This window comes from Cladophialophora psammophila, assembly GCF_000585535.1.
Source record: "Cladophialophora psammophila CBS 110553 chromosome Unknown aczJe-supercont1.4, whole genome shotgun sequence".
NCBI classification, from domain to species: Eukaryota; Fungi; Ascomycota; class Eurotiomycetes; order Chaetothyriales; family Herpotrichiellaceae; genus Cladophialophora; species Cladophialophora psammophila.
Window position 1 is genome coordinate 1,020,762 of NW_006912925.1, and position 22,973 is coordinate 1,043,734.

Here is a 22,973-nt window from a genome sequence, read left to right on the forward strand (position 1 = left end):
AGAAAACGTCTCGAAGCTCGTACAGGGACGCCAGCCTCGCAGCGGGTTTACAACACCGTGAAGCCTATTGAGACGTGGTCAGAAGCTGGCTATATCCATCTGTTAGAGGATGCCTCATCGCCGACTGACATCATCATTGACTTGCGGGTATGACGACCACATTGCCCCGGAGCATCATCGCCTCAAAGCGATCCGGGTTTTCCCTGATCGACCCTCAAACCGAACTCTTTCATCACAAGGTTGGAAGAGCACAGCATGTGGCAATTTCATACGTCTGGAGCGATTGGACCGATGACCCGGACGCCGGTCACCATCTTCGCCATTGGCCTGAGTTGCGCCAAAGACTTCTGACGGTCGTTGGCCCAGGCGCAAGCACGTTCATGAAGATCTGCAGTGGCCATGCTACACGTTGCTGGCTTGATTGCAAGTGCATCGACCAGGACTCAGCGGCTGACAAGAGCTACTGGGTGCCACGAATGAACGAGATATACTCCGAAGCAAGGTGTACGGTCCTCCTACTCAGAGGCGTCGACATTGCTCCTCTGCAGAAGGCCGAGTCGCTCCTTGGCTGCGACATTGACGACGACAACCACTCCTGCATCCTAACCCAAAGCTGTGCCTCAGTCACGATGACCGAAGAGCTGGAGGAGAGCTGTTTGTCAAGTCTTCGGTCAATCTTCGCCGGTGCGTGGCGAAAACGAGCGTGGATTTTCCAGGAAATCCTCCTCAGCAAGGAGTACATTCTCAACGATGGTGGTGGCGGCGAGATCAAGCTGTCAGATCTGGGCACCATCGCCTCCCTCCTCTTCCGCGCGCACTCGGACAAAGAGTGGTTGGGGGAGCTGGCGAGCTGGTGTCGACGGATCTTTCGCCTGAGGGCGTATTATTTCAACTACACTCTCTGTCCATCCAACGTCCTCCAACTGGCCACCTCTCTTGATGCCACGTTGCCTTGCGACAAATACTACGCGCTGTGTGGAGTGCTTCGGCTGAAATCCGTACAGTACCAAATTACTCACACAGAACACGAAGCGCTGCAAAACATCCTGGTGGCCCTGACGGTCGAAGGCAGGTTCTCTTGGCTGTGCGCGATCCCCCCAAGCCTTCCGGGGCACGCAAACCGTCTTGTGTTAGACGGCCCACTGCTGCCGTACATCGAGAACCAGCTCGATTTGCACGCCACCTTTTACGGCCAGCCAGAAGTCTCAAAGTCGACGGTCAGCTTCAGCTGCTACCATGTCGGTCACGTGAAGGAAACCGCTCCTCTTGCAGAGCGCATCGAGGAGGCCGCGAAGTTTGCGACGGACATGTCTAGCCCGTCTGCAACCGACATCCCGCGTCATATCGCAATCGTTCCGGCCTTACTGCTCCGGATCTGCCGCGACGCGATCCTGCCGTTGGTGACGGAGCCGATCCTGTCGCGCCTCTGCAAGGTTTTCCACATACCGGTGAAAGACGCCGGCTCGACGGTCCTCATGAAGCTGCTCACGTTGAGGGATCCAAGCTCATTGTACACGGCGCAACAACAGCAGGAGCAGCTTCCAAGGGGCGGCAACCCTCTCTCAGGGTTAGACATCGATATGGCGATTGCAGCGGCACGAGCGATCCAGCACCACCTCGACGACGTCAAGAAAGATCTCGACTTCGTCACCTGGACCGCGTTCCCGCCAGACAAGGACAAGACCGGGAACGGGACAACAGAGTACTACGCCATTGGGACGAAAGGCGGCACCACAACCGGGACGGACACTCACGTCTTCAGCATCCGCCGACGAGCGAGCCACGAATTCCGCCTTGCTACGCTGTGTCTGGCAGACGGTCTTGCACCAACCTGTGAACAAAGAGACGCGGTTCACCATGGCGGCAGGCACCGCGATCCTCCTCAGGCCGTTCGGCGCGAGGCGCCAGCGCCGGAGGAAGTACCGCTTGACATTGCAGTTGGAGCAAGCACAATGCACCGGCACCGGCGCCAGCGGCGGCGGCGGTGGTGGTGGTGCCGAGTAGTATCAGCTAACTATACCAGAGGCGACATGGGAGAGGCGAGAGCGAGGGCGCCTGCTGCTGCAATCACTCCCTTTCCTTTCGCTTGCGCTTCTGCTTCTGCCTCCGCCCTCGTCTTCTTCTCTAATTACGGTAATCTTTCTGTGCCTACGATTCCGGTTTGCTTGCAGGTGCTGAATTTCCACCCGACAATCCGTGAAATACCTGAACATGGCTTCCGGTCTACGGATGGGGATTCGCTGCTGAATCTAACCCGGGGGGGCTTGTGTCGAATTTAAATTCTGCTTCAGGGCACTCAAATGAACGAGTAGGCTGCGCACAGGGAAGGCATCGAGGCCAACTTGCTCTGCAATATCACTTCATTGGTCTATCCTTTCGCCCTCATTCCTCGTCGCTACCGTCCTGGTCCAAGTCGTCCAGTTTTCGCTCCTTGGGATCCCGATGCCTTGGACCAGTAACTAGTCGCCTCTGACTGCTGCGTATCCGCGACCGTTTCGCAGACTCGTTGATACTGTCCATGAAACTTGATGTGTTCCCACCGGATACGACTTCATCTTCATCTTCATCTTCTCCATCTTCCCCGAGTGCTCCTTCGTCAGCGTTATCATCAGTGTCTCCTTCGTCGTCCTCATCCAGATCCTCACCCGTATCTACAGTTCCATGATCATCGTCATCATCATTATATTCGGTTTCTGTCGCCTCATCGTCGACAAGCTGCCCTGCCGGCCCATCTTCGCCTTCATCAGTAGCGTCCTCGAGGGTAGTCTCTTGCTCCTCATCTGTCTGCTGAGCCGCATCCGAGTCTTTGGATTCTTCGGCGTCGCTCACTCCGCTCTTGCTCTCGTTCTCTTCATCCTCCTCCTCAACCTCCTCGAGACTCAGTTCACCATTCTCCAGCACCGGAATCTCCTGCAAAGGAGACTTCGACTCCAGTCGCCGTTGCTGGATGGGAATGTTCGGCGACGGTCGTTCTTGGCTTTCCTGGAGTCTTGCCTTCCTACTGCTTGTTTGCGAGGGCTTTAGTGCTGAAGTGTTGGCCTGGGTCTGCTCGAACAATTGGCTCGAACGTAGAGTTTTACCAGGCGTTTTTGCGATGTCTGGAATCCGTGTGTGAGCAACGCTGTCGGCCTCGTATGCACCTTGGGCGGACGAGCGCGATTGACTCTCAACCTCGACATCTGCTTCAGAGTCAGATTCGTGATCGGTGCCAGTGTCCTCGTTTGGACTATGCTCTGCCGACTTGTCGTTCTCGGTGGCTTTGCGATCTCTCTGGCCTTCACCCTTGCCATCATCATGATCCTCGTCTGGAATATCCTCAGCTGACTTGTCGTTCTCGGTAGCGTTGCGATCTCTCTGGCCCCTGTCTCGGCCTTCATCACTACCCTCGTCCTCGTCGAGAACATACTCCTCCGACAGGCCTTTCTTCGAATATCCTGTTCTCAATTTCTGTCCGCTTAACCTCAACTCCATCTTCGAAGGCGGCAAAACCTTACTCGAAGCAGAGGTCCGCTCCAGGTTATCCATTTTAATCCACGTCCCTCGTGCCTTTTTTGCATGTCGAGCGCGGTAATGATTTGAGCACTGTTGCGCAGACCGTGTGCCCATTTTCTCACTGACCTTATTCCACGGAATGCGGTAATCCTGCAGCTTGTTCTCCTCCGAATCGTGCTGTAGCTCCTCCAAAATCTTGCGAAACCTGTCATCCTCTGCTCTCGACCATTCACCAGTGTCGACTTCACCGTACCGTAATTTATGCCCCCACCTTTGACTGACTGCATCCACTGTCCTTGTTAGCCTCCTTGCGATCTCAGCCCACTTCGGTCCCAGTTCTTTGTGTAATCGAATCAGTTCCTTGTCATCTTCGGCCGTCCAATTCTTCGACCCCTCCACATTTTGAAAGTTTCGCTCACGATAGCGAAGCAGCGACCTTTTGTTTCGATTTGGGAGTACATCGACATACTCTTTGAGAAACGCTGTTCGCCCGATGAAGGGCCAGATCCAACTGCTTCCTTTTTCTCGTACCATAGTGTCAGTCATCATATCGTTGAACTGGACCCGGCTGATATTGTGTTTCTCGCAAAATTGATCTCTCCACCTGTTCAGTTTGTCGACCTCGGTTTGACTGAAGGGGCCAATGCGTCCTTGTGAGCCGTTGCCCTTCCCGTGGCCCGTGTCCTTCTCATGTTCGGCCAGCGCAGTACTCGCCCAGAATTCCTCAGAACACCTCTGGCACCTGAGCAGACCCACATGCGCGGAAGGTTTCCTCAAGTGATTGTTGAGTGAACCCCGATTTGCAAATCTTCGGTGACACCTGCCGCACTCGAACGAATCTCCATTGCCAGATCCCTTGATCTTCAGAGCTTTAGTGACCTTGGTGGCTTTGTTAGCTGGTTCTGCTCCGGTCACTTCGTCCTCGGACTCGGTGTTTTGACCCGCATCGAAATCGGAGTCATCGTCTTCTTGACCGTCGCCTCGTTTTTGTCCTCTTCGAGCAGGGAATGTCCTTTTGGCAATAGACGTTGCGATGTCGACGGGTTCAATGTCGCCAACGGCGTCAAATAAATCAACTTCGCCGTTAGTCGGATCTTTTGTTGGAGTCGAGTAGTCTACACCGGCCTCTGCTCGCTTTTTGCCCTTTGGTGTTGCGTAAGTAGCTTTTCTACGTTTCTTTTGGCCGAGCCCTTCAAAGGCATTCGCTTCAGATCCTTCATGATCGGTACCCATTACTCTGTGTGCCAGCGCGATCTTCTTCTTCTTCTTCTTCGGCTTGATGCTAGAAGGACCAGCTTGACTGGATCGTGAAATGACCACTTCAATCTGTTGCGCGGCGGGACGCGAGGCCGGCGGTGCTTCCGGATTCAGAGTCGGGTGCCTGAGGCCCGAACCTGGTATATATTTCTGGGCCCAGCCGTCCATACTAGCCTGCCTTTTCTGGAGTCGTGGTACAATCTTGTGTGTCATCTGCCGACTGTGAAGTACGTCCGTTGGGATTAACATATTCGTAGAATCTGGCATTGTCATTTCATCAGGCGGGTCAGATGTAGGCGGAGAGCTGGGCGACCCCTTTCTGCGTTTTCGAGCTCTTTCCAATCTAGGCCGTGGGGGTCCAGTGCTGTCTTCAGAGCTCCGTTTGCGTTTGAGGTCCGCGTTGGGCATTGGGGTCTCCTTCACAATGATACCTGCTGCTTCGTCGAAGAGGCTAGACGGGGAAATTGACTGTTGGTCGGAAACTTCTTCGGCTAAGTCGACATCAGGCGTAGCTTCGCTCATCTCGGCCTTCGGCCCTTCCTGTCCCTCTGACCGAGTTTCGACTTCGGTGTGGTGACCGTGCTCCTGAGGCTCCGACTCCTCTCCTGGAGTCGTAATTTCTATTGAGTATTCTTCCGGGGGCTCTCCTGGCGGCGCTCCTGCCTTGCCCTCGGCGTGCGCCCCAACGTTCGGCTGCGGAGGTTGGAGTTGTTCGGGCTCCTCAGGCTGTGCGTCTTCAATGGGGGTTGAGGAAGCTTCCGCGGACGCGATCTGCAATGCACTGTGCAGCTTCATATGCTTGACTAACGTATCGTTGCGGCTCATCTGTTTCTTGCAGACGACACAAACAAAGCTCGTTGTGTGAACGTTCGAATGTCTCATGGCTGACTTTCTCGTCGCAAAAGTTAATTTGCATTTGTGAACGTCCGCGAAAGGGCATAGAAACCGGTCTTCGTCGTTGTTCTCGGGCTGTCGTAGCTGTGAAGCTACCGGACTGCAAGTCCCTCCATTTGTCGACTTCGTCTCTGTTGCGACAGGTATTTCAGGTGCGGGGTCTTCGTGGGGAGCTTCAGCCTGCTCAAGAACTAGATTGTCGTCCTGCAGCCTCTCGACGCCCACGCCAGACACTGGAGCAGTGTTCTTCCGACTTGCTCCATCTACTGCAGAAAATGGACTAATCCCACCATTCCGCACAGGGCCTTCTGCGCCTTCTGCATCACTCGTATCCGACGTCGCATATATGTGATAGGTCTCTGGTTCTGTATCTTTCAACGGTCGATAGTTTGAGCTTGTGTTTGTATATTGGTTGAAAGGAGGAGATTTTCGTTTGGAGACTTCACTGGCTGCGTCATTGCTGGTGTAGTTCGAGGACCGCCGCCGTCTGCGATTGCGTTTCTTGGATTCTCTACGTGGCGCATTTGTCTTCTGTTTCACCACCGCGGGTTGGCTCGCGTATCTGCGACCAGAACGTTGTCGCATGTCTGCGGATTCATCGGGAGCAGGCGCCTGATCGCGATCAGGCTCAGCATCGGATTTGGGGCCGGAAGTTTCGTCTCGGTCGTCGGGGATTTGTGAGATGTCAAATTCTTCTGAATGCGCGATCAATCGCTCTGCCTGAAATGCGACAACGGTATAAGTCAACAGGATTTCACTTACGGTCATCAGGTTCTGCTGGGGTGTGAAGTGAGGAAGACCCGGACTCATGACTTTGACTCTGACCCATAATAATAGCACCATGTGAATGAGTGCTTCATATTCTGAGAATATTCACGGCCGACAGATGCCACGCCGGGTGAGGGAAGATTGAGATGCGCGTTAAATGAGGACTTGAAGTTGACGGGCTGCCACATCGGATCGCCGAACAGCTGTGGAGTGGAGGATTGGAAGGTGAATAGCGACTCGCGAGTGAGAGAATTTCCCCCACGGAACAGGTTAACTTGAGCACTAGCTACGCGCTGGCGCGCCTGGGGCCAGCGGGGGACCTCGCTAGCTAACAGACTATTTAGGGCTGCCTTGTTCATGACAGTTCCATCATCACTCCGCATAGAACTCTGAGACCCGCCTGTTCCTCGTATGATACACGAGGGTAACCCAAGAGACACGACAGCATGGTCCTCCTTACAACGACACCTCGCATCCTCTCGGCCATCTCCTCCCTTTCTTCCGATGATCGCTCGTCCCTGGCCGCCGCAGACCTACCCACAACATGCGGCCAACCAATTGAGCATTCAACCCTGATCGCAATGTCCCGCCTCACCAAAACCATGACCCTCAACAGCCTCCTCTGGGGAACCCGCATCTATATCCCGCCGCCACCGCCAAAACCTCAGCCGTCACTAGAATACGTCGCTCTCATGGAAAAGCTGCGTAGGGAACAAGAACAGCGGGAATACGCTTCTCTCTTGCCCAATTCTCTCTCGAGCTCCATCCAGCTCGGCGAAGATGATGAAGACGACGATATTTCCCCTTCACTTGTCCTCAACATTTTTCTCAGCATAATCCTCTGCGCAGCAGCAATATTTTACTTGACGCGGTGGTGGGCCAACGACGGGCTACGAGTACTCGGCTCACTAGCCACCGGGATTGTGGTGGGAGTTGCTGAAGTCGGTGTATACGCTGCGTATTTGCGGAAAGTCAAGATGAGTAGGGCCAAGGAGAGAAAGAAGCACGAGAGAAAAATTGTGCTGGGAGAGTATACTGGCAAAGCACCAGGAGGAATAGCTTTGGATGCAAAGGGAACACCTGTCTCTGTCGATGTGAATGCGATCATGGAGAAAGAAGAGATATGGGGAAGGGGAATCAATGGCGGGATGAGGAGGCGTGTAAGAGAGAAATGGCAGAGAGACCAAGAGAAGGTCAAAACTTGAAATGGTGTTGGATTGAAGAATGTCTAGCTTCATCATGTCCGGATCTCTCTGAAGACCGTCTTGAGGGCTCATCCGTCGAAATCATAAATCCACCTGCGGAACCAACTCTTCACCTTCTTCAACTCTTTCATCCTTGGCTCCAGCAACAACTTCCCCTCGCATTCCTTGCCGACAAACCCGTTGTTAGACCCATCCCTCACGAACACCCGTCTCCCCCTTAACCACGTCTCTTTGACCTGCCCGATCATGGTTTTCCCTTGATACGGGGAGCATTTGTTCCGGAACAGCATCGTGCTAGGCTCAACAATCCACTCCTTTGTATCGTCAAATATACAGATGTCGGCATCAAATCCGGCGGCAAGATCACCTTTCTGCTTTTCCAGACCGACTTGTGAAGCAGTATTGGTGCAGCACCAAGTCACCACGTCGGTGATGGCGCTGTCCGGCCCAATCAAGCCGCGGCGAGACATTTCTGTCCACAGGATGGGTAGCCCTAACCCCACAGATGAAATCCCTCCCCATGCGGAGAAAAAGTCGCCTCGGTCGGTCTCTAATTGTAATGACCTGACGCTATCTTTTGGTTGAGAGATATGGCCCGGGATGTGGGAAGGGAGGATCTTGAGATCAGGTGTACAAGGAGAATGATCCGAGACCACCGTCTTGATCACGCCTTCAAGCGCATGCTGCTTCAACTCTTCCCAGAGATTATCTTGATTCGACTGAGTCCGAATCGGTGGGCAGCATTTGTGTCGAGTGTCACCCAATACAACCTGTTCGGCTGCCAGGGACAAATAATGCGGACATGTTTCGGCTGTGATATTGATACCTTGCGCACGTGCCTTCCTCAACAGCGGAATTCCTTCCATCGCTGACAAGTGGACAATATGCAGTGGTAAGTTCGGCGCAAGGTGGGCCAAGGAGAGAATCTCTTCGATGGCGTAGGTCTCAAAGGAGGGCGGTCTCGACTCAAGGAAGGTGTTGTAAGCATTCAGCGGCCCGTGGGGCTGCAAAGGAGGAAGTGAGATCTGGACGTCGTCTCCGACAGAGTCTGCAATGGGCGGTATCATCTCTGCATGGAACATGACAGTCGTAGGCTCATCTGCTAATTCAGCGAAGACCTTTTGAATGTCGGTGGATGAGACTGCAGGAAACTCCTCGACGCCGCTGTCGATGAGGAATCCCTTGAACCCCCTTACTCCTTCTCTGACTAGAGCCTTCAGTTCTCGCTCATTGCCAGGGACGATGCCTCCGTAGAAGCCAACGTCAACCCAGCATTGGCCTTGTGCTGCTTTGATCTTTTCCTGCAGCCCTGCCACTGTGGTCGTGGGCGGTACAGCGTTCAATGGCATGTCCACCACTGTCGTAACTCCGCCAAACGCGGCGGCCTGCGTCCCCGTGTAGAATCCCTCCCATTCTGTTCGGCCTGGCTCGTTGAGGTGGACATGGGCGTCCACCAAGCCTGGCAGGAGTATATGCGGTGAGTAGTCTGTATATGGAGTATTGGGAGGGAAATCGGACGCAGGGACGATCGAATCAAAGGTCGCAGTGATTTTGCCTGTGGCATTGGATATGACGATTGTGGCCGCGGAAAGTCTTCCAGACCGGACCGCTCGAGACGAAGCGATGACGGTTATCGGAGACTCGCCTGCGGCTTCCAACAAGCCATTCGGGGGAGATCGTGGAGGTGTCGGATAGGGATGGATGGCTCTGGTCCAGCTAGTCATTGTTAAGGTAGGTGGCAGAGAACCGACCGCTTGCAATGGATCGATATCAACAACACAGGGCTTGTGTGCACACGCTGGCGTGGATTGGAGATGCTGAGCATGTGAACCGGGAAGCAGACTTCTTATCGAACGAGTTGATAAGCAAGGCGCAAGTCAACCGTCGCCTCAGTACTCGGTACCTTTTTTGAGCACGGAATTTGGGCGAGATTTAAAGTGGATAGAACAAAGGACAGAGACAGAACAGAGACATACCACCTTCAAACGGCCCCTCGCGGGCATTCTTCGCTTCAGCTCGGGTCACTCGCAGTCACTGTCGGGAGACAGGTCCTGCTGTGAATCCCCAAAGATATCACAGAGGGAGAGGTGAAGCGATACATGCGGAGGAGTCCGACCAACATCTAGAATCCGGGATGTTCTGGGACTTGCCATTGGTAAAATTCGGCATCAGCGCCGACGCTGGAGGCGTGGGCGGTATCTGTTACTCGATCATATCGAGTAGCGATAAGAGGAGATGTCTGGCGGGAACTTGAAGGTTGAATTTTGGTGGGATGGTGGGCATCGATGGCGCTGAGTCGCTGACGTACGCCCTGTTATCGTTGGGAAATGGAGACATGTGCCTGAACCAGGAGCTTTGCGGAAGGGCGCTTTGCCCCATGAAGAGATGGACTGCATGCGCCGGAATTCGGGACTCGGAAGCCCTTGTGGTGGCTTGTGATAAGGGTCCTTGCGCATGTTCTAAGCCACATCCGGCTCGCCGGCCTCGGCCAGCTCTTCAAAGGAATGTCCATTACTCGATAGCATGTCCATTTTTACTCGATCAAAACTCCTGACTGGCACCTTGCTATATGTCGTCTCTCCTCTTGCTCAATTTTCGCTCACATAGCGTAAAGTCGACGTAACAGTTTCGCTCTGCTCCGGTAAAAGTTTGAGGTCCTGCGCACAGGAATTCCGCGGCTTGCGCAGGCAAGGAGCAGCCGGGAATAGGGTGATTGAAGAACGCACATTCAGCGGTTGCGGTGACCAATGGACTGTCGGAAGTGGCTCGGAGGCTCACCGAGGAAAAAGCAGGCAAGCAAGGGCGATGACAATCGAATGATCTTGACTTTTGAAGGTTAGAATCACACAGCCGGGTGCTACAGCTCACTGGAAGCTTCATCGAGATGGCAAATGCCTGCGTCCAGTTTCTCATCAGTGTGCAACGGCAGATCTTCATGTCCGGGCAGAGGGCATCGTGAAAGATAGATAAAGATCAAGTTTGGAAGCCTAGAGGAAAGAACAAGAGGATTTTGGAAAATGGAAATGAGGAGGTGCTTCCTGCATTTCGTGGTCACAGGATCATCACAAAAGAACGTTGGTCACGTGCCGGGTACCATGTGAGGAAAGCTATGCATGTGTTTGGTCTCCCAGCCTGCAACTCCTCTCAATTTTCCTCCTTCTGCTCTATCAGCCAGGTCAAGCTACTTGGATCAGATGTATTGCTAAACACTCTCCTGATCACTTTCACAGATGAGGTCTCTCCAGTTTCGCTCTCACCAACCCCAGATCCCGCCGCTCACAATTCAACCACGCTTAAGCAACTGGTCAGGTCTTGGATGCCATATCCCTTCCTCCTGGTCAGCCCCTTCAATGGGAGCGACCCATTTCGGACGATTACTCGTATAAATCTCCACCTGAGGTTTGCTGGCGTGTAGAACCTCATCTCCATCCACACCACCAATCATCACGGCCACGCCATCACTGACTCCGCTGCTCTTGCGGTACAAGGTCGACCCACAGTTGTCGCAAAAGAAGCTGGTCATCTGGTTCCCAGTATCGACATCCAAAGTGAACGTCTTAAGGTTCCCCTTTACCACTCTCATCCCCTGGAGGGGTACCAGGATGTTGTTGGTATTCGTTGACCCCGAGAACTTCTTGCAATCGACACACCAGCAACGCATCTGAACGAGGGTCAATACCTAAACTAACTGGAAAAGCGTGGCAGACATACTCTCAAAAAGGGCTCAGCTTCCCAACGCAATCGGTTGGCACCGCAAAGGCAGCTTGACTCAAACATTGTTCTCTTCTCCTGCTTTTTATCTTTCAATGCTATTTGCCGAATTGTCAGCCTTCAATGCTTAGACGCACACGACTTTATATACAATTTCGCATCTTTACTCTGCGATGGCTGAAGTGTTAATTCCATGATCGTGTCCATGCTGGCAACAGTTAGTCACAGATGAACAGTCCCAGTGCTCATTGTATCTCCTAAATCCGCCTCTGGGGCGAGTATCGGGCTTCAGGCTGACGTTAGTAGAGCCCGAATGTCTAACCAGAGATATGGTCTCAGAAGAAAACTAAACAAAGGTACTCGGTAGTACTCAAGCATTTACAGGGGCCGAAACTCTATCCGAGTGGTTCAAACTCGTACGCGGCAGATCTTTACCCCAGCCTCTTACACGGGGTTATTAGGCGGCTCCGAGGCTGCTGGCATTGCAGCGAAATAAGGCTGACGACAACCACTTCATTTGGGGTCTGCCTGAGTCAAGGACCGTGGGACGTCTGCTCATGTGTTACATCTTTGCATCAAGGCACTCCTTGCCATGGGCCAATTCCTCTCTACTCCACCTTCCCCTTCCTCCCTTCAAGCCCTCCAAAGTGCCGCTCCTTCCCACTTGCGCACATCAGCGGACATCAGCGGAATGAATGCTCCCCGAATCACAGATGGGAGAAATCATTCTCCCGTTGTTCGAGCACAACTTGGATGTGCGTTGATGGCGCCGACTTACGGCGAGGCCGACGCAGATGATCATATCCCGATGTCAAGATGCGCGTATGAGCTCCTGTTTGCCGGTTCCGTGCATCTCAGCATCTCAATATGTGCGTGACGGACCGCAGGGTTGGAGAAGAGCCGGAGAATACTGAGTTTTCAGAGCACCGTGTGGGAGTCCTTCGAGAGCAGGCTCATCTTGACTTAGGTACGGTGTATCGCTGGTTATGCGTCATCCGATCAATCAACAACCTTGTCATTCCAGCATAATCTTTAGGCAAATACCGATCAAAAAACTCCTGCCAAACACCACGCTTCCGAAAGTTCTCTATCTCGATATCTTGCAGCAGCAAGTCAGTGTACAGTAGCCCGTCGAAGACAAGATCCGGACATCTTTCTCCTGCGCCTCCGCCAGCAGGAGGATGTCTCAGTCGACAGTACTCGCTTTGCAGGATCGTTTGATACTCAATATCTTGATACGGGATTGATGAAGGTTTCAGCTTCGGGATCTCGTGCTGGAAGAATGCTGTTATCCACAATGCCTGAGCTTGTGCCACCGTGATGGCGTTGAGAGCAAGATGAGCGCCGATGAAGGCTATGTTACGTTGGTCGAGAAATGCCTTTGCTGGTGGTACCATGAAACGGTACAGCCGGTACGGTCTGTGGGCCAAAGTCTTGCCGGAAACACTGACGGGGGCTGATGCCTCTGGCAGAACCCTCAGGGGCCCTGATCGAAGTTCCGGGACGGTTCTATAAATTTCCTCATCTGCTTTTTTGACAAGATACTTGATCCCGGCCGTGTCTTGGCCCGGGAGCCCCAATTGCGCCGCCGTATTTGGTGGCATGAACTTGATCGGCGGAACCACTCTCCAGCCGGTACAACAGACGAAAGTGTCAGCAAGGAGAACTTCGCCGTTTGAGAGTTGTACCTTGTTACCGGCTAGAGACGTTATGTCGGCGACGTGGACAGTTATCCTTCCCTGCTTCACGAATTCGAACCAGTTCCTTTCATAATTGTGGACGCCTAAGGAATTGCCCATCCAGAACATCGATGCCCAAGGCTTTAGTTTTCCCAGCTCCGGGTGTGTGTGGTACCCATTCGCCGAGAGCACAGGATTTGAAAGTATCTTCCAGAACAGCCTTACCAGTTGTCGACCAAGCCACGTACAGTGCAACAATCTCCGAGCCCAGTTGAAGCCGCTGCCCTCGGCCCAGATACAGGGCTCAAAGAGGGTGAAGAATCTGGTGGTCGCCATTCTTTGAATGGATAGCTTGAAAGGAGAGAATATGACAGGCCAAACCCAGCTTGGACCGCCGCCTTCTGGTCTGATGACCATACTGACGTGCGCTCCCGAGGTTGCCACGGAATAACAGACATCCCATGCCGACTTGTTAGCTCCGACTACCACGACCTCTTCTGATGTCCGGATATCTTGTGCACGATCTCTTAGCTGGCGTGAATGGAAGAAGTTCCCTGTGAACTTTTCCCTGCCAGCATAGTCGGGCACGTATGGCTCGGACGTCAACCCAGTAGCCACAACAAGCCGCATAGCCCTCATGGACGATGGTCCATCATTTTCAGTGTCTTCTCCACGCACCTGGAGCAGCCATTCGCCAGTTTCCAGGAGTTCTGCAGTGTCAACTTTCGTCTGAAGCCTCATCCGCGACACTAGGCCGAATTTCTCCGCAAATTGACACAGGTATTCATGCACGACGGCACCAGGGATATGTTGTCCTGGCTTAACACCAAACTTCTCGGGTGTCATTGGGAAGTCGCCAAATTCGTAGGAGCCGATTATATTATTTGTCTTGAGGCCAGGGTACAAACGTTCTTTGGCCCATGTTCCGCCGATGGATTTGGCGGAGTCTATGATGAGCATGCTGGAGTCTGGACAGACCTCGGAATATGTCTTTGCCATTGCGAGGCCATGCCATCCTGCGAATATAGTTTGGATGAGCGTGGCATTCCTCTGCAGACCTGATGATGCGAATCAACTCACCTGCTCCCACAACGACCAGATCGAAGCTCTCCATTACGACCGAAGGTTGCTTGGTCCGGAAGCACTCAGTGGCCCAAAGCGTGTTTTCGTGATGTTTGTCGATCAAGTTCAATGTTCGACCTCCAAACCGAGCATATCACCCACATGTTCTGGAATCAAAGGTCTCAGGTGGTAAATCTAGGTTTTGAACAACCTGCGCGCTTGTGCTCACTTCCAAAACTCACGGCAGTGATTGTCGGCGCAGGACGATGCTTGGGATGCTTTTGCTCGGGTTCTCTGCTAGTGGTTCGGCAAATGAGTGAGCAGTGGTCATACGTGGCATTCCCAAGAGAGGAGAAAATGAACTGGTCCAGGTCCAGGTCCAAGTCTGATTCATCAGCAATTGAGTAACCGAATCAATCCTGTCTATATCCTCTCGTGCAATAATTCCCCCTTTTTACCGTGATCGCCTAATGGGGCGCATAGCCGGCAGATTGCCACGACAAAAGGCGGCCCGGACTGCGAGGGTGTTTGTCATTTGCACACCTTATTCTACATGCTCGTAGATGACTCCCTCTTTCTATGTAGTTCCACGCCCTGCCAAAGAAATGCGAACGAGAGGGAGTACATACCACTAGGCCAAAGGCGGGGGGGGCAGGCGTGGCGTTCAATACCTGCGGTAGGTACTCGGTAGATGCGAATGTATTCAGGCCTCATCTGTCTCCACATGCACTCCGCATCACTGCCGCTGCTGCGGTGTAAGGCGTGAAGGAGGCTTTGATAAGTTAACTCCTCAGCCTCAGACGCAGTATGTAGAATTTAGTATGTCGTAGATGGTGTAAGTACGAGTACGTCCTGTAGCACAGATTCATTGTCCATATATGGCGGATCGGCAATCCAACTCGGCTTATCACGCACCAATGCGGCACGTGGAGGAGCATGTCCTCCCGAACGCTTCTCCTCTTTCTCTCCTCCTCTCCACTACGGGACTTCCTGGAGTAAACACCTGGGCTTACACATTTACATTAGCCGCTCGCGAAGATAATAGCCGCTAACTCCACACGAGGGTCGTCGGGCTGCCTACGTGGGTACCAAGTGAATTGGTTCGCGGACTACGTACGTACGAAGCGCTTCGTTCGTTCGTTCACTGTCTGACTGACTGACTGACTAACGATCCGCGCTGAGGGGCGAGAGGACTGAAGTCAAAGGCTCAGGCATTAATTGGTAATACAGCACAGCCCAGCACATCACCAAGTTATTGATCATCAACCATCTGGCTTAGAGGACAGGGCCTCAGGAAGAAGGAAGGATTACGGGAAACAAAAACTGGTCGCCAAGACGTATCGGCGTGGCGGCTGCACAATCAGGTCTATCGACTATTTAACAGTCGTTCGACGATCCTCTTCGTCCTCGAGGATAGCATTTCAAGCGTCTCGCTCGGATAAGCAGGGAGCGAACGAACGAGCGGCATTAAAAAAGGAAGCAAGGGAGACAGAGAGGAGGGAAGTGATTGCTTGATCGAAACAGCCGTGTTGTCTTTCTTTCTCTCTTCAAAGCCCAGACCCGCGGAACAGTACAAATAAAATGGCAGATGCCCCGGTCCTCGATCTCGAGGCATATCCTACCGCGAAGGAATTCGTGTCAAAGTGCCACGAGTTCTTCAGAGAGGTCAAGAACTTGTATGCAGAGCCTCCCCCCCGGACAAACACCTTTCATCGTCTTCCCGTCCCCCAAACCCCCATGGCGGGACGTCTTTCACCTGTCAATTGTAACCTCCCACCGAAAATTTTTACTAACATGTCTCTGCTTGCCCCATGCCAGAACCCCAGGCAAAGACCTCGAAGCGCGGCTGAACAGCGAATACGGCCCGGGAACGCCCTTCTACGAGTCCTTCGCGCACTACATGCGCCTGGGCCTCAAGGAAGGCTGGGTGGCGCGCGACGAACTCGACGGGCCCAAGTACCGTCGCGGCCGCATCGCCCCGCCCACGCCAGAGAGCAACTACATCTCGATCACCACGGTGTATATGGATTCAAAGGAGGTGTATCGGGGACAGTACCATCAGCATCCGTACGGGGAGATCAACTGCGTGATCTTGGTGGATGAGACGGCAGAGTTGATGGGCATGCAGGGGTGGCAGGGTGCAGGCTGGACGAGTCCAGGACCTGGGACGCACCATTATCCCGAAGTCAGAGGGGGGGCATTGGTGGCCTTGTTCTTTCTGCCCGCGGGGAGGATCAGTTACGAAGCAACGCCAGATATGCCGCAACCTGCATCTCTGTAGGATCGCTCTGCAAGCATGGATGGGGCTCAGTTCAAGTGTGACAAGATGGCATGTTAGTAGGTGGCGGGACACGTTAATGCCGACGCCGCCACTTGATTGTAGCTGGATGCATTGGCCGTGAGAACATGGACTGCCCGACCATAACCAATCAGCATTTTGATGCTTTGAAACGTTGAATATCAGGGGAGAAAAACCCGCATCTAGGGCGGTTCGAAGGCTCAATGATGGGCAGAGTACTTACAGAATAGTCCGTTGCTGGCACAGGCGCAGTGGGGTCGACTTGCTCCCACTGCAAAAGCCTCACCATCGTGGCAAGTATAGCTCCCAGTTGTGCATAAGCAAAAGTTTCGCCAACGCACCTATGTCGGCCGGCGCCGAAGGGCAGATAAGGGCTGTTCACTGCCTTTGAGGAGACAGCTCCGTACCCATAATCTATTGTGTCATTGTCCTCGCTCTTCTCGCCCTGTTGTTGCGGTTGTTGCTCCGGAGCCTCGTCGGGCTTGTCCCACCGATGCGGCTTCCAGGCCATCGGGTCCGGAAAGAACTCCTCACATCGAGAAGGGACTCCGGGAGCGGCGAGCAAGATGTGGCCTGCGGGGACGACGACGTCTGTCTCGGGGATCTGCATCGGCTGCTTGACCTTGCGCATTATGGAATGTATCGGGCTGTGGAGACGGAGCGTTTCCTTGATGACGTTGTTATGCAGTGTGAGGTCCTGCAACGTGTCGTGTGTTGGTGCTTGGCCACCGAGGACATTGAGCTGCTCTTGGTACAACTCTTGAATAAGCTGTGGGCGGTGAGCTAGATGAAGCATGATCCAAGTTCCAGAGGCTGCAGTATTGTGCTGTCCCCCCATGAGGAGGGCAATCATGAGGTTAGCTATCTCCTCGTCTGAGAGTCGAGTCCCGTCTTTGTAGCGGCCGTCCATGAGGGCCCAAAGCATGTCATGGCTGCCATCTTGATTCCCGGTCGAGCGTCGCTTCTTGATAATGGCCATGTACAGGTTGGCCATCATCTTCTGCGCCCGATCTCGTCGCCGATTCACAGGTATGGGCAGCCACGGGAACATGAAGTTGACGGGGGCAAAGCCGTCGTCGAGATGGCGGTAGTAAGTGGCAAACGAAGAGTCGAAAGAATCCCTGACCTCTTTTCCTTGGAGTGAACCAGCCGCTGCGTACAATGAAATCTCAGAGAGCACGGTAGATATGTCGCACACCCCGCCCTCACCTCGGAAGGCAGCATTGGTATCGATGTACAGCTCGGTTTCTTTGACAAATTGGGGAACGTATGCGCGCAAGTTCTGACTTGTAAAGCCCTCTTTTAATAACTGCAGAATCAAGAGTGTTAGCGACGAGGGCATGCCGGACTGAGTTTCTTGAAGGGAAGCAGGGAGTCATTGGCCATACCCTTTTTTGGTCCATGAACCTTGCATTGTCCACGTCGTAAACCACGCCTCGACCGAAGACCGGCACGGTTAAAGGACCATATACTTCCTAGAGGTCTGGTGAGCTTGCCATAGCTCTGATTGGGGGTCTGTTGCATGCTTACTTCAGCGTTGAGGTCCTTCAGCTTCCCATTCAAGATGAAGTTGTTGCCTTTAGCCCCCAGAAATACTGTGACTTTCATCCCAAGCAGCCCGAAGGTGAAGAAGTCGCCATACTAGACACCGATTAGTGGGGGCGGCGGGTCACTGGCGTAGAACAAGACTCAACACCAGGTCCCACGAGTAGCGTACCTTTTCTCGGCATTTGAAGAAGAACCTGTATGGGTCTTGCCCATAATCCACCGTGCTGCCAATCAAGGGGAACCAATGCCATACCACTGGTGGTGCGTGAGAATTCCGGAAGAACAGTTGCTTGAGAATATTAGTGAGGATCGAGATCACGATCACCCAGACCAAGGAAGTCAGAATCTTCACAACGTGGCTCGACATGGTTGGACCCGGCTATTGCCAGCTGCTTTGGCCGTCTTCAGACTTGTTCGAGGCCGTATTTGAGATCGTAGTTTGATTCATTGCGAGAAGACGCGGCGGTCAAGTTGGCGGTGAAGAGTCCACTCCGCTGTCCAAAGTAAGCCTAGTGGCTCCAAGCGCCAAGATGAGTAAAATCTGCGCAGGGAGCTCACTTTGGGATCACCCCGACGGTGCCACTTTTAAAACCATCACCTCATGACTCATCCACCTCCCACCCTCCTCTCACCTTCTACTCACCTGCCTACTCAGCCTTTACATCGACCTTGCCCTGATGGTCCCAATTTGTGCAGTGGCCATCTGTTCCTGAAGTTGGTCGCTGTTGTGAACGGGAAGGGGGAGGTAAGAGAGAGTTCGGATTGGCGAAGACACCAAGCTGGATGCCTGGCACGTGATTCTCGCCTAGGCTTTGCGGTGGGCTGGCTCTCCTGTGGAATGCTCTACTGAGAAAACTGAGAAACACTATGCGAAATGTCGTAAAACCCTCGATTTAGCGAGGATCTCTCGCAGATTACGAAACGCTCTCTCCAAACCCTTCTCTCAGAAACTCGAAATGTATGTTGGAAAATGCTCGGATCAGGCTAAGGTGCGCCTTAGAGTCGCACTTGGGCAGAGGAAGGCCTATCAGATTCCTGTCCTAGGGAATTCGTGTCATGAGTCTCGCGGTGTCACGATGCTTCTAGAGCACGACCGGTAGATTTTGATCTCAACTTTACCCGCGTCCCCTTGCCCTTATGCCGAGAATGTGGCTTGCCTCGGTCGGCATCGTGACGACTCCTGAAACGTGTCCCGCACCCATTCCGTGAAGCGAGCGAACCAGCTGGCAAACCATTCCCAGATTTGTTGACAGGCTTCAAAGATCCGGGGGAGAATCCCTCCGAGCCAGTTGAAGAACCTCTTCCAGGGAATGAAGTAGACTGCAGCGGCAACACTTGCGCCAAGCAGAAGGGCCGGGCCGGCCGCTGTTGCGATTGCCGTGATCTTCGCATTAGCAGCACCGACTTCGAGCGTATGAGTGGTGAGCGCGAAAGTGCCGGCGTACTTGACGTAGAATCCGCCAGCTGCAGCCTTTAGGCCAGCAGCCATTTTAGTTGTCCCAGCTATGACGCCAAGTACGGCTGCCGCAGGGCCCTTCCATTTATCCCACCAGTCGGTCTCGGAAGACAACCCGTCCGTCTCGTGCAAGGCGCTCCTCAACTCCTCGAGCCTGTGTGAAGGAAGCTCTCCCCACGGCCGGGATGCGGCATCTGCCCATACAGAGGACTTGGTCGTGTCGACGCAGATGCTAATTCCATGTTTGCCGATGTAGAGGTTTCTGTCGTCATTGACTTGCCAGTCATCCAGTCTAGTGGCCGCGAATGTCGATGCGCCGTCAATTATGAGATTCTCGCGTGAAGCTGACGCCCCATGCCAACGCATGATGGTGAGCGTGTCGACATCGTCGCCGGCCACGTGAAAGGACATGCGGCGCACGCTTGCATGGACAAGCATAAAAATTTCCGCTTTCTCAAATGCCTTAAGGTAACTCTCAACGAGGTCAATTGCTTTCTGCAAGCGCTTGGCTGTCGTGATGGTAACCGGACACCCCTCTCGGCGTTGCACTCCTTCAGGGATTTTAAGTGACTGTTGTTACTGTAAAGGGCAGAATATCGAGATATTACCTGTCATGAGCTTCTTCCACCATGGTTTGTCGAACTTGCTTTCGAGGAGGGAAGCGAACTCCTCTGTACTGACCACAGCGAGTGTATATTTGTCATTCTTATCGATTTCTCTCGTTTGGTTCAACACCTCGTACATTGACTTCACCTCAGCTTTGGTATCCCTTTTGACACTAATATAGGATGGTGGATCGTCACTAGTGACAGTCAGCACCGGAGTATTTTAACCGCCAGAATGATGGAGCTTCCCGTCGAATGCCAGCCTTGGGACGATTTGATATAGTACTGTGGGGAGGTGGAGCATGCTTTCCATGGCCATATTTGGAAGAATGTGATCTGGTGGTCTTTGGCATGGCGTCACACGAGACTCAAGAAGAAAGAGAGTGAGGACTGGGGGAATGGGGAACATGTATTGAAGGATGGGACAAACGTGGGTGACTTCCAACTAGCGCGGGGATCTTAGCAGAATTTATACGCAGAAGACACATGGACATATCCTGACGCTTGACTCATATTTGGAGCCGGACACAGTACTGGTATTTGAGGCTCTGATAGATGTTGCTCTTCATTTGCAACATGTGAGACCGCATATGCTGTGTAACATTCGCCGTAGCTAGCGTCCTAAAAGTTCAGCCCTCCACCAACCGTGAACGGATGTCCAGGAATGCCTGATGCGGTGACACGTTAGCCGCAGCGGTCTGATGACCCTGCATTGGCCAAATCACAGGTTATTCAGGGCCGCTTTCAAACGTGGCTGCATAAAATCTCCTGCGAGCTTTAGTCGGGAAGAGTGGATTGGCCCACGCGCCACCAAAGGCGAAAACCCCTTTAGCCTTTTTGAGATTCTGTCGGCTGCTTGAACCTACCAACCAAGAATTGAAGGCCCCCAGAGGCCCCCAGACATCAACTACATACCGAGCTTCTGATCTTTTTCCAAACACGACAAACATTCGAGGATTGTTTCTTCCCTCTTCCCTCTTCCCTCTTCCCTCTTCCCTCTTCTTCCAGATTCGCTCTTCCCGATTCCCCTGATTGCCCGTCATTCTGATCCCGAGTCACGAGCACTAGAACCAAATTAAGAGAACATCGGCCAGTTGCAATCTGGTCAGTGGCTTCTTCGCGACCAGGATGTTGGTCGCCGCGAAATAGGCATGGTGAGCAAGCTATTGAGCTGGACCATGATTCCTTTGCCTTCCATAGCACCTATCTGCCCTCTTTGAAACAACCTTACTCAGGCCTGGACGTCTTCGCGGTCGATTTATCCTCTGCGGCTCCGTTCCCGGAACCCAGCGCGGAAGTTTATTTCCATCAACGATTCGAGACTGCCGTTGACCAGCTCGGAGGTCTTGTATTGTAACAGGGCAAAGTGGCTGTGCTGTGATGGGCTGTGCTGGGCTGGTAGAGCGGTGGCAGGGAGGAAAAGTTGTCTAGTCACATGTCAGACCTAAATGGGCTGGCAGAAAGGGGGGGTGCGGAACAGTTTACAGTGCTAGCAGAGTGCCATTCTTTACAATTTGAGCAGAGTATCACGAATTCCATGGTTTTTGGCGCCGTCTACCTAATTCCTGAGTGTTTTATCAGTTCTGTCCTGTTCCTCGATGCTGCCGCTGTGCTAGGTGTTCGTAGCCCTAGCCGCTGCCCCTCTGGGTGGTGTTGGTGGTGGTGTTGTCTTGTCAGCATCAACCAGAAACGCGTTCTCGATTCCCGATCTGCTGGACAGGCCTCTGTGCGTTATTGCACGTGCACGCCGAACCCTGAAGTGGTCTGTTACAATATAATTAACTTTTATAGTTAAAACCGATTACAGCCTAGGCGTGAACACGCTTTTCGTCCTCTTTCCGAGGCTTCTTTTTCTGGTTTAGATATCGTTGCAGCGTTCTACGAGAGATATCTAGGCCAGCCTCAAGCGCTAGATCTTGCCAGGGTAAGTAATTCGCGACCATCGAAGTAATTCTGCCATAGAACGAGTTCAGCGATTCGAATATCTCGTTCAGTTAATTGTTTCTTGCGCCCACGTGTTTCAGACCGAGTCGTACTGTTTTTGAGTCGTCGAGAGTCGTCGCTATGTGATATTCGAAAGCCAGTTACAATAGGTACGTTTATGTTCGTAAAAAGGCTCCGTTGAGTGACTCGGTGGCCTCCTGGACTAGTGAGTAATCCGAGTCTAGCATCTTAAGATCTAGTTTGTATTCTCTGTCGCTGCGGAGTAGTCCAGTGAGTATATACTTTATGATCCATAATAGCCTAGTCATTGAAGAGGATAGTCAGTTTCCTGAGAGCTATTTATTTGACTGTGTCGCTAGTAAATTAATAGGGGGGTTGTCAACGCGTGTAGACGCGCCAAGCTGCTTTGATCTTTGGTCCCGCTTTTGTCCCAGCACCGAGTGGCCACCACCTTTTAGCCTCTGACCCTCTCATTTGAAGATGTCTTTTGGCAGACTTTGGCGCCGGCTATCAGTAAAGACGCTCCAAGATGAACGCAGAGGCGCTTAGTTTGACAGTAGCCTGTGTAGCTGCTGAACTTGGCGGCGGATAACTCTCTTATCAAGTGCGTGCCTTGCGCTGTACTGTACGCAGCATGAATGAATTATAGGGCCAAATTGGGTCTTCCCCCGGTTGCCTCACCAGCCTCGTGGCACCGCTGGGGCTGCTTTCAGCGGGGCGGGGCGGGGGACAGCGACAAGCCCATCACCCGCCCGCAGTTCGTCAAAGATTGGCAGTTGGAAGCAGCCCTTCAAAATTGTGGTAGTCGTTGTCGAAGAGCGGAACAACCTCGACCCTGCTGGTGCACATCATGACAAGAGGCAGATCGGCGATTCAAGTTCTGACGATGACATTGGGAAAAGAAGATTGAGGCTACTCTCCACCGCTGGGATTGTCTGTTCCACGAGGCGGCCCCCTCCATAAGTATTCTGCAAGTCCCTCTATGCTGCCTTGACCAAGAGGAGGAACTCACAACCATCGGGGAGATCCCCAAAAGGTCATCCAAGTCCTCGT

At 53.0% G+C, this 22,973-nt stretch overlaps 9 protein-coding genes across 9 annotated transcripts; 3 read left to right on the plus strand and 6 right to left on the minus strand.

Annotated features, from left to right (window-relative positions):
- Window positions 1-149: 149 nt before the first annotated feature.
- Window positions 150-2,004, plus strand: A1O5_03296 (uncharacterized protein; the record flags this gene model as incomplete). The annotated part of the gene is made up of 2 exons (XM_007743908.1): window positions 150-1,833; window positions 1,868-2,004. 2 exons carry the CDS (start codon window positions 150-152, stop codon window positions 2,002-2,004), a joined length of 1,821 nt encoding a protein of 606 aa, XP_007742098.1.
- A 378-nt stretch (window positions 2,005-2,382) lies between these two features.
- On the minus strand, window positions 2,383-6,453 carry A1O5_03297 (uncharacterized protein; the record flags this gene model as incomplete). The annotated part of the gene is made up of 1 exon (XM_007743909.1): window positions 2,383-6,453. One exon carries the CDS (start codon window positions 6,451-6,453, stop codon window positions 2,383-2,385), a length of 4,071 nt encoding a protein of 1,356 aa, XP_007742099.1.
- A 404-nt stretch (window positions 6,454-6,857) lies between these two features.
- On the plus strand, window positions 6,858-7,616 carry A1O5_03298 (uncharacterized protein; the record flags this gene model as incomplete). Its single annotated transcript, XM_007743910.1, has 1 exon — window positions 6,858-7,616. The coding sequence occupies one exon, from the start codon at window positions 6,858-6,860 to the stop codon at window positions 7,614-7,616; it is 759 nt and encodes a 252-aa protein (XP_007742100.1).
- A 68-nt stretch (window positions 7,617-7,684) lies between these two features.
- Window positions 7,685-9,340, minus strand: A1O5_03299 (allantoinase; the record flags this gene model as incomplete). Its single annotated transcript, XM_007743911.1, has 1 exon — window positions 7,685-9,340. The coding sequence occupies one exon, from the start codon at window positions 9,338-9,340 to the stop codon at window positions 7,685-7,687; it is 1,656 nt and encodes a 551-aa protein (XP_007742101.1).
- A 1,595-nt stretch (window positions 9,341-10,935) lies between these two features.
- Window positions 10,936-11,271, minus strand: A1O5_03300 (uncharacterized protein; the record flags this gene model as incomplete). The annotated part of the gene is made up of 1 exon (XM_007743912.1): window positions 10,936-11,271. A coding segment is annotated over one exon (336 nt), but the record flags the coding sequence as incomplete, so codon positions are not given.
- Window positions 11,272-12,280: 1,009 nt separating this feature from the next.
- On the minus strand, window positions 12,281-14,005 carry A1O5_03301 (uncharacterized protein; the record flags this gene model as incomplete). The annotated part of the gene is made up of 1 exon (XM_007743913.1): window positions 12,281-14,005. The coding sequence occupies one exon, from the start codon at window positions 14,003-14,005 to the stop codon at window positions 12,281-12,283; it is 1,725 nt and encodes a 574-aa protein (XP_007742103.1).
- A 1,644-nt stretch (window positions 14,006-15,649) lies between these two features.
- On the plus strand, window positions 15,650-16,349 carry A1O5_03302 (uncharacterized protein; the record flags this gene model as incomplete). Its single annotated transcript, XM_007743914.1, has 2 exons — window positions 15,650-15,744; window positions 15,887-16,349. 2 exons carry the CDS (start codon window positions 15,650-15,652, stop codon window positions 16,347-16,349), a joined length of 558 nt encoding a protein of 185 aa, XP_007742104.1.
- A 73-nt stretch (window positions 16,350-16,422) lies between these two features.
- A1O5_03303 (cytochrome P450, family 51 (sterol 14-demethylase)) lies at window positions 16,423-18,282 on the minus strand (the record flags this gene model as incomplete). Its single annotated transcript, XM_007743915.1, has 5 exons — window positions 16,423-16,479; window positions 16,591-17,676; window positions 17,756-17,842; window positions 17,898-18,008; window positions 18,085-18,282. 5 exons carry the CDS (start codon window positions 18,280-18,282, stop codon window positions 16,423-16,425), a joined length of 1,539 nt encoding a protein of 512 aa, XP_007742105.1.
- Window positions 18,283-19,050: 768 nt separating this feature from the next.
- A1O5_03304 (uncharacterized protein) lies at window positions 19,051-20,115 on the minus strand (the record flags this gene model as incomplete). Its single annotated transcript, XM_007743916.1, has 2 exons — window positions 19,051-19,922; window positions 19,980-20,115. 2 exons carry the CDS (start codon window positions 20,113-20,115, stop codon window positions 19,051-19,053), a joined length of 1,008 nt encoding a protein of 335 aa, XP_007742106.1.
- Window positions 20,116-22,973: the final 2,858 nt, after the last annotated feature.